The 9,898-nt window shown below is 36.5% G+C and overlaps 1 protein-coding gene across 6 annotated transcripts in view; it reads left to right on the forward strand.

Moving 5' to 3' along the window:
• The window catches only part of DLG1 (discs large MAGUK scaffold protein 1), a 131,373-nt gene that overhangs the window by 92,110 nt on the left and 29,365 nt on the right, over positions 1-9,898 (forward strand). For all 6 annotated transcript variants that reach the window (XM_042820421.1, XM_042820422.1, XM_042820423.1 and 3 more), the window contains 3 exons: positions 950-1,076; positions 3,074-3,230; positions 4,410-4,512. In XM_042820421.1, coding sequence (XP_042676355.1) covers positions 950-1,076; positions 3,074-3,230; positions 4,410-4,512 — 387 coding nt within the window. The remainder of the gene's footprint in view (positions 1-949; positions 1,077-3,073; positions 3,231-4,409; positions 4,513-9,898) is intronic.

The raw sequence follows: 9,898 nt of genomic DNA on the forward strand, positions 1-9,898 counted from the left end.
ACTAGCTGATAAATTACCTAGGCATTTAATAGTGCATTTTAATGCTTGCTGAAACTCAGTCTAGAAAATTGAAAACTCTACTGCTGTGCCAAAGAAAAGAATACAAAGCAATCTGATATCAGATTCTATGCAGGCACTAAGGTAGTATATGATTCCCTACCTGAGAACCTCACTTACCAGGGCATTGGTCAGGGTGATAGAATGTCTGTATGTGGAATTTACCATGCAGAATCAACCCAGCGTGGATTGAGTGGCTTGAAAGCTAGCTATTTACCAAATCTCTCCTACAAAAATTATGTGAAGAAGCTTGCGTATAACCCAGGTCTTACTGGGAAAAGTTTCTCAAAATTATAGTGTATTTTCCATCTGCTGTAAGGATTAAGCTGCTAAATTTTTCTAGTGTGGGTATTGTGGCTCAGGCAAAACTTGGGCATGTCATGTGGAGGACTGCTCAAGACTCATGGCCTGTTATACAAGAAGTTAGACTAAATATTTGTAACACTCCATTTAATCAATGCAGCTGGTCTTTGCAGTACAGTTGAGTTTTTTGCACAAGCTTGTATGTCTGTCTCAGTAAATTGATGGCTATTACCTTGAAAACAGGAGGTAGAACAATCCTGCCTTTGTTTCTTAATGTGAGCTGTTGGCTGAGCATCTCTACCAATACCTATGCTTTCATTTCAAGATGACTATCTTCAGTGTTCAGGAAACATAACATCTCTTCTTGTTTAGATCTGATAGTAAGAATAGCCTGGAGTTTCTCAGAGATGCTGGGATATTCCTCATCAAATCTGTAGAAGAAAAAAGCAAGCTACTTGCCAGTTTTGAATAAGTATAACATGAAGTCTTACATTTTGTTTTTAGGAGTCAGTCCACATAATATTTTGTTTCAGTCCCAACAGCTTTTTCATTCTTGTCTTAATGCTTATTTTTTTCTTCCTCTTTGAAGCTTATTCTCAACCAGTGGACAACCATATCACTCCATCTGCCTACTTAGGACAGTCCCTTCCCCCAGCATCTCCAGGGCGATACTCACCAATTCCAAAGGGAATGCTTGGAGATGATGAGATTACCAGGTAATGAAGAAGAAAAGCTACATTAGTTAACCACGGAAGCTCAGAATATGTGTTTGTGGGAAAAATGCTCATAAAGATATTTCAGAGCATAAATGCATCTATTGCTTACAATTTAAGTACTGTTTTAAGAATCAAATTGGATGTATTTTAAAAAAATATACATGATGTATCATTCTTGGAGTAGTATTAAAATCAGATTTTATTAAAATCAGATTTATTAAAAGCGCCCTGCCAAAGCGCTTTGTGAGTTGACTGAGCTTTTTAGGATGGTAGAATTAACAGACCAGAGATTATTCATTATTTTAAAGCCAGCAATATATGTTTTTCAGAGAAGGGTTTGTTTTATTTTGATGGATTAGTAAATCCAGAATGGCTAGAGAGCTCTCAACCCTTCCCATTAGCAACCGTTCAGTACTTCACCAATTCAGTAGAAGGCTGCATTAATCTTTTTGTTCATCAATACAGCACATCTAATTTTGTTACTTTTCTCTCCTGCAAGTTGGGAATGTTAGACTGCGTTTTCAGTGTGTTGATGCTGAAATCTGTGCCACACTATTGTCTAATATGGGTAATGTTGTTCTGTTTCTGAGATGGGGTCTACCCAGATTAAAGCATAAGTGAGGTGGTTAAGTTGCAGAATGAGTTTTTGTGTATTAGAAACGGAGACGGCCTCAGATACGTCTTTGTATTTTTTAGCTCATGGTTAGGTGGGCATGTCTGCCACAATGCTTCTGTCCTTCTGATGGTATTGCTGATGTTATAAGTGTACAGCTTTTCTCAAAATTACTGAGATTTTTAGGCTTCCTGTGAACTGTAAGGGCTATTCAAGGAGGGCTTTAGGTGTTCTTAAATTACCTTCCCTTTTTCCACTGCTTTCATCCCAGAAAGAGGCTTAGATATGTTGAATAACATGTAAAAAGATGCCACATACGTATATTTCTCTAACTGCAGCTTATCTGTTGTGTCATTGTGATCCAGAGCAATATATGTAGGTTTTCACAGTGTCATACTGTGAAAAGATGAATCCGACATCTGATAGAGAGTAAAATTTAGGAATTTGATGCTAAATTGATCTAAAAGCTAGTGCAGGAATGGAGAAGTTTGAAAAATCAGACTAGATTTTATTTTTTGTTTTGGAAAAAGGCAGCATCTTGGTTTGTCCTATAAATTAATAATTTATTTCTCCAAATATTTAAGAATGTCCATTAATTGTTCTTTAGTGCTCTCTAGTGATTTTTAAATGTAGTGCACATTTTTATTATTAGAAGTTTTCTGTTTCTGAAATCATCCATGCTTTTATTCTACTGGATAAAAAAGCAGATTTTTGGAGGGAGGGTTTCTGCACTATACTCGACAGGCTGTGTCTATTGAATGCAGTCTTCTGTCTTGATCAACATTTCTTCTTTCATTTCTTGATCCAAGCCAGGAAGCCAAGAATTAAACAACTTGGTTTGGATTTAACTTTTTCAGTTACAATTTCTGTAAATAAATTGCAAATATATGCGAGAGTGTTACAGTTTCTTTTTGCTATTTTTTTTTTTGTCCAACTAGAATGGAATTAGAGCAGCAAGGACATACGTTTTGTTATTAACTTTTCCATTAGAATTTAATTGATAAAGTTTCAGTTTTTATTACCATTAGATTGTTCCAGGCTCTTGAATGATATGGAAAGTATTAAATATAGTCATGTAGTGCTGAATAAGCAGCATAACAGGAATTTAGAATATGTGCATATAAATGGATAGTTCAGCTCACCTAGCAACGGGAAGGGTTTTTTTTTTTTGCATCTACAAGCAAAGTAGAATAATAATATATATATATAATGTATAGAAAATATAATAATAGAAACTATTTGAAAATATAACTGGTTAAACATACAGTTTTTGAAATGTGAATTTTCAATACTCTTTCTCTCATACGACTTTGCTTTTCTATTATTTATTTCAATTTCATTCATGACTTGTGACTAAACTTTGGCGTTCCTTCCTTTCATCCAGGGAGCCCAGAAAGGTTGTCCTGCATCGAGGATCAACGGGTCTTGGTTTCAACATTGTTGGAGGAGAAGATGGAGAAGGAATTTTCATCTCTTTCATCCTTGCAGGAGGACCAGCTGACCTCAGTGGAGAACTTAGGAAAGGCGATCGTATAATTTCTGTAGGAATCTTTGCTTCTTTTTTCAAACACCAGCAACAAAAAAAGTTTTCCCTACTTTTGATACTAATGACAGATAATACAATTTAAATGTAAATAATATCATTAATTAACTGAGCTGAATTTGAGGCAATGGAACAGTTGCCAGTGTATTTCTGAGGTATCTCTGTGGATATTAGTCTGCCTCAGTTTCTCATCTCTATCTCAATGAAAATGACACTATTCCATCTCAGATATGATGCAGAGTGAAAAATTGTAAGTCTTTAAGTTATTTTTACTGATATCTGAGGGGTGTGTGTGTCTAAATGGAAAGAATGCAGATTTCAGAAACAAGCCTTCTAATGAGATGGAGACATTTAGCAGTGGTGTCTGAAAACTATTGCTTTACTCCCTGGATTAACTGCAGAACTTCCCATTGGTTTTAATTGCACCCATCTCGTATGGGTCTGATGACTTTTCCTGTGTTAGTACTGAAGGTCATAAAGATCTTGTGTTTCTTCCTGAAATGACTTAATTTACAAACAATTTCTCAGAACAGTTACAACGTGTTTTGGTAGATATCTAAGAAAAAAAAAATTGGCTCTGCTGTCATTAAAATTCTGTTAATAAAGTACATCTTTATTTTAACTTGTAGCAATGAAAAACACTTTTGGTCTATAATGTGGCACATTTCTGCTTCAATTTTTTTTTTTTTTCTTCTGACACCTTTTAAAATGGCTGCATTGAAAGCATGGAGGATGAGGTCTGTTGCTGAATTTTAAGGGCAGTGGTCTGTGGGCATGCTTTTACTAAGGAGCTCCCTTGAAGTCCTGTTGTGGAAAAGTGATGTGAGCCATCACAGAAGGCAGCATTCAGTGCACGTCCTTAAAAAGAATGAAAAAGATCTTAAACAAGAAAATTGATTTAGCAACAATAAATTCTTGAAGTGATATACTGTGATTATTTGTTTCTTAACAGATGGTTGTATGTGAGAGAGGATTCACTGCCTTTTGATTTCAGTAAAGATCACTAATTTTCGCTTACATTAAGTAGCTCATAATAAGGAAACGGGGAAATCTCACAAGACACGGAAACTTGTTTGTATCAAATTAATTCTTTTTTGCTCAGGAGTCTCTATTTGTGATGATAATAATAAACACAAACATTTATTTTGATAAAAAGGATTTTTTGTATAATTTGTAGGTAAATGGAGTCGACTTGAAGGCAGCCACCCATGAACAAGCAGCAACAGCTTTGAAGAATGCAGGCCAAGCAGTAACTATTGTGGCTCAGTACCGCCCAGAAGGTAAGATAGTTTCCATACACATTTGAGTTTCACTTCTGTAATTTGAAAATCAGATAATTTGAAAGTCTTCAAATCCCATCCCCACCTAACCCTTTTGAGCATAACAGAAACAAGTATGTAATAGATGTTGATACTTACTGTTAGGTAATTGCAAGTAAGTGTTAGTGCCAAAGCTTGGTATGTTACTTGCTCAGTTTGTGTTCAGAATTTTGATTTCTTTTCTAAATGATAACACTGTCAGGATGTGAAAGTTAAGCCAGTAAATCCACAACTGAGTAGAAATACCATGGCATTACTTACATCCTACTACTCTCGTTACCTTTTAATATGGTGTTCTATTTTCTTTATCAGTAGGAGGATAAAGGACTAATTCCTACTCTGTTGTGTTGACCTAAAGAAACCATCAGATTTTCATTCCTCTGTCTCATGCTAATCTGGTATTTCCACTTATCTAGCAATTTCTTCTGATCTGGATTAGACTGTAGTGGGTGCTGATTAACCATCCTTCTGGACTCCGCAGAAGCAAAATAATTTTGTCTCATCACAATGCAATATTGTCCTCATGCACTTGTACAGCAAGTTTCAAATGCCTTTATCTATTTGAGAACTTCAACAATTCAGTAATATAAAATGTTATACATACCTAGAGTCTGTAAGGTCATGTACTATTATGCATAGGACAAGACATTCTTCATGGCTTGTTATGAACTGTTGTCAACAGCTTGTGCTGTGGTTTTACTAACTTGGGAGGCACACAACTAAATCTTGTTTGCACTGAATTGTCTGCTTGAAACTTTACCGTTAGCAGTGCTAGCAAGAAGTAAGTGTAAGTGTTTGTGTGGACATTAAGAACTGCCATATTCATCTGAAATTGTTAGGTAGCTCACTGCCGCACGCTCTTTTTCATTCTCTTTTCCTGCTTTCCTGTCATGTTTCTTTTACCCTTCTTATCTTGTTCTCTCTGAGCCTTTGAAATGTTAGCTTTCTTATTTCCCTCCTCTCCACCTGTGTCAACATTGCATCACACGTTCACGGATCCAGGAACTCTTGTCAGTAATAAGGCCAGCTTATTTGTTTGTGTCTGCTTCACAGTCAAATCCCTGCAGTCAGCCCATATGGTCAATGCCTGTGTTGTCTTTTGAGTGTGTGTATCCTGTTCACATGTTGAGTCTGTAGACTGTTCTGTTCCAGGCATGGGAATAACAGAAAGGTCAGCATTGGTTCTGGCATGTTTGCTTAGGTTTTTGTCTGAATTATCAAGTATTTCTGTTGATGTGCATTTGGCCTATCCTCTGTTAATTCTACAGTGTTCTTGTAGGTGAGCCAAATTGTTACACCCAGTAGCCCCAACCGTAATGATCTTTCTACTTCTTAAGAGTTAAAACTTGTGCTTTTATTTACTTGTGGGTTGTTCTTTTGAGAATCAGGCCACTTTTTTTTTTTTTTTTTGTACAAAGAGGGCATTCTTGATCACTGTTTCTTCTGCCAGAAAGATATTTTGAGAAGTGGTTCCTAGAAGCAGAACAAATGTTTCTCTGCTAGAACATATTCCAAGACACAATCACTTTATTTCTTCCTTGCCAAAAAAACGTGTTCAGACTTCATCTAAAAGAAGCAGTTTTTCAGTTCTCTTTTTCTGGCACTCATGCTTATAAAAGCAAAGGATTCCTTCATACTCCAAAGGTTGGAAGTCACTTTTCCTAAGAAAGAACTAAGCATTTTAGATGGTTCCTGCTCTTTCTACACTGGAAAAACAACTTTCTTCATTACTGCTTGTCCGGGTGGATAACTCATTTTCTTGAAACACGTTTTGAGGAGCTTGACCGATGGGATTTTGACTTATTGCTCAGAGGTTTGCCTAGAGCAACATAGTCTTGCCTCCGTTACAGATTTCTCAGTAACTGTCACTTGGAGGCTTCAAACTAAGCTGCTCTTATTACTGTATGGTTACTGGAGCATAGGGACCAAAACTGTATGCAGCTGAGCTGTATTAAGAGTATGGATCTCAGAGAATTATAGGGCCTGTTTGAAAAAGTAGTTGTGGGAGATATTTCTTGAAATATCCTAAGTTTTAGACAGGCGTCTGACATCTTTTTTTCTTATAAAGGATTTTTTTCCTTAGAAAAAATCCTTAGAAGGATCTTTTTTCCAGCTATGTTTTGTCTACATGCCAGCTTTTCCCTCTGGAGTAATGCTTTAAATCCCTATGTGGAGTGGGAATGTTGGAAGCATGTCAGGGTTTACCTTATCCTTTTTAAGTGTGCCACAGAAGAAAAGTGTGTGGAGGAGAATGAGATCCATTGTAGTTTGGAGACAGAGTATGAAGTAACACATGGCCAACATACTTCAGAGAGCTTTAGCTGCTTATGTCTGACTTTTGTCATCTCTGTCATTTTCTTACTTCTTGTAAAAAACGTTGAGTGGAACTGTAGCTGTCAGCTTCTTTCAGATTTGGTGTAGGAAGTCGTTTGGATAAGATATTCACTGCTTATTGCTTAGGAATCAGTAAAAAGAGTATTTTCTTAAAGGTTCCTGATTATTTTTTATTGTAGGAAAGCAGTCTGCTTGAGATACAGGTTTCCAAGTAGAATATTTTCTACTTGGAATACTGCTAATATTCAGTATTTATAATACCGCTAATATTGAGTATTTAATAAAAATACTTATATTTTCTGATTGTCTTGAAATTTCCTGGATTATAGCTGCTGATTGTCTTGTTTTCCCCTAACTTGATTCAGTTAAGTTGGGAATGATACACTCTATCTCTGTTTTTTGTTTCTGCCATTCAAGAAAAGGTTAAAAAGTATTTAAATGAATAGAGCATGAAAGTATTGTTTGTCATCGGTGTTTCTCAAATGTCTTCCTAAAGATGAAGAGTATCAATTCCAACTGCTTGTATTGCATATCTGTGTTATTTATATTTATGATTCCAGTAGGATTTTAGTAAAAGAGGCTGATAGCTAGGGCAGATCAAGGAGATTCTAGACATCCATCAGTACTCATTATAACTGGGTAAATAAATTCAGTATGATAGGAGCATTTGGGACAGTTGGGACCAGCTCACTTCACTGCCTGTAACTGTATATGACAGTCTGTATGTTCACAGATGTGGTTGAACATGGTAATTTGTATTGCAGCGTCCTGCAACATTTGCTCTTTCAGAAGTTCCCCTCCTGTGTTTCTGCTCTGGTTTCTGGGAAGAACAAAACCAAAAACTTTGCTGGCAGCTTTCTCCTATAAAAGCCTCAGTAGGCTGTTTAATGTAAATAAATAAAAATCATTGGAAAACTCCTGCCATGGAAGATATTGAATTTTCCATATCCCAATCTCCTCGAATCCAGTTAGACAGCATAGTTTAGTGAGCAGTAGTTACTACTCCCTAGATAGGCTAACATGGTTGAATGGTACTGCTGTTGCTGTATTTGGGCTCAGATTATGTAACTGACTTTCTTTTTCTTTTAAATCTCTAAGATGTTCCTTGGTTATAGAATCAGAAAACAATGAAACTGAAACAATGGAATGTAATCTTATACCTTAGAATATCCTTCTGGGCATGAGTTTTATTTTCAGCAACATTCAGTGATTTTAGCGATGCCTTACAAAATTTGCCTCCTATACTCAATCACATTTCAGACACTTATCCCCATGCTTTGGACTAGCTGAAAGCCAAAGAGGAAAAGTGTAAGTATTTTCTTGTTCACTAAAGTGGCTTGTACATCATGCACCACTTCTGTACACTTGTGCCACAACTGTAGCCAGCTGGCTTCTGTCTTCTCCTGGCACATTTTACAATTTACCTTAAAACTCACCTAAATTCAGATGCCGTGAGACATTGAGTCGTACTGGATTGGACTCGTACGTACTTGTGTGGTACATGCACGCTCATGTTGTGTGCTTATCAGAGAGAGCACTTGGTTTTAACTGCTAGGGCTGAGTATTGCTGAAAGGTAGAAAAGAACAGAAGCTTGGAAGATAGGAATTACCCTGTAGAGCTGATGAGTAAGTCAGGATGTTGTTCTCATTTTCCTCTTCCTTTTGAATTCCTTTTTGTTATTCTCCCTGTGGCACTGCACATTTCTATCACCCTTTAGGACATCATTTGTGAATAAAATGGGATTTTGCTTTATAGTGAGTTCTATTGAAAGCAAAGAACCATTACCCAAAGCAGTTTTAAGAAGATGATGTTCCTCTGGTGCACAAAAGCATTTGATGAACCATTCTCATTTGTAGAGGTTTCTGCACCATTACATTACATTTTTCTGTTGTTCTCTAATTCTGCAGATACCTCAGTTCCACTCTGCCTTCTCTCTCTTTTTTTTTATTATTTGTATCTTCTTCAGGTTTTCCACAAATGCAGGATAGTAAGGAAAAAATATGATAGTAGTGTGAAAGAATGAATGGAAGCTCTAAGCCATTTAAATTTCTATGTATCTCTTGGACTGTCTATTCAGAGCTGGTTGCTGAAACCATCGTGATACATAGCAGTGTGTGAAGGGAATGTAGTGAGAAGAGGAGCAGCAAGGGGGAGTATAAGGCTGTCCAGAGACATGCAGCCTCTGGAGGGATTTATTTTCCTCTTCCTGTCGTTTCACATGGACATCTCCACTTCCATTATGTCCGATGAAGTTAAAAGGTCATCTGAAACACTCAATGGTGTTTTGAGAGCAACATAATAATACAGGTTACCTCAACATTTCTGGAAGGTTAGATTTGGCCATTTGACAAGGGATGAGGTGCCAGAATACAACCACAACTCTGTGTAGGTTGAGTGCGTGCAAATATTTTAAAATAAGAAAAATAGCCAAAGAAATACATTTAAAATATGAAAATACTTAAAATATGGAATTTGGGTAGGAAATAATTTGTGGATTAAGCACTTTTTCTTTCTTAAATTCTACTAGCTCAAAACTGGTCAATTAAGTTCATGTTTTTTACTAATGTCAATTACATGCACATAATTGTGAAGAATGCTCTTAGAGGTCATGGAAAACAAAAGCAGGCATCGGCATTCTTTTGTTGCTCACTTGACCCTTCCTTCAAAATAGTGGCAAAATGCAGGTAAGCCTTTTACAACAGGAAATGATAGCAGTGCTTTGTTTCCCAACAATCCACCCGAAGTTTAAAACATAAAAGGTATTTTAACTAGTAGAACAGGTTTGTGCTTTTTTTTTTTTCCACATCAACTACCAGCTGCCTGTTATTTAGAATTTAAAATCTACACTTTTCTCTATGTTTCACGTGATCAAGTCTGTCTGTGTATATCCACTTCTTCTCTGAAAGAATAGTGAGATGGTTTAGGGATCAGATTAGCCCAATGTTCTTAGGTGATTGGGAGGATCAGTGTAAGATTAGCAGGTGAGGCCAAGTCCTCAAGAGATGATTTTCA

Source organism: Centrocercus urophasianus, unplaced genomic scaffold, assembly GCF_019232065.1.
Source record: "Centrocercus urophasianus isolate 14NV4802_14NV808 unplaced genomic scaffold, USGS_Curo_1.0 seq_19, whole genome shotgun sequence".
Classification (NCBI taxonomy): Eukaryota; Metazoa; Chordata; class Aves; order Galliformes; family Phasianidae; genus Centrocercus; species Centrocercus urophasianus.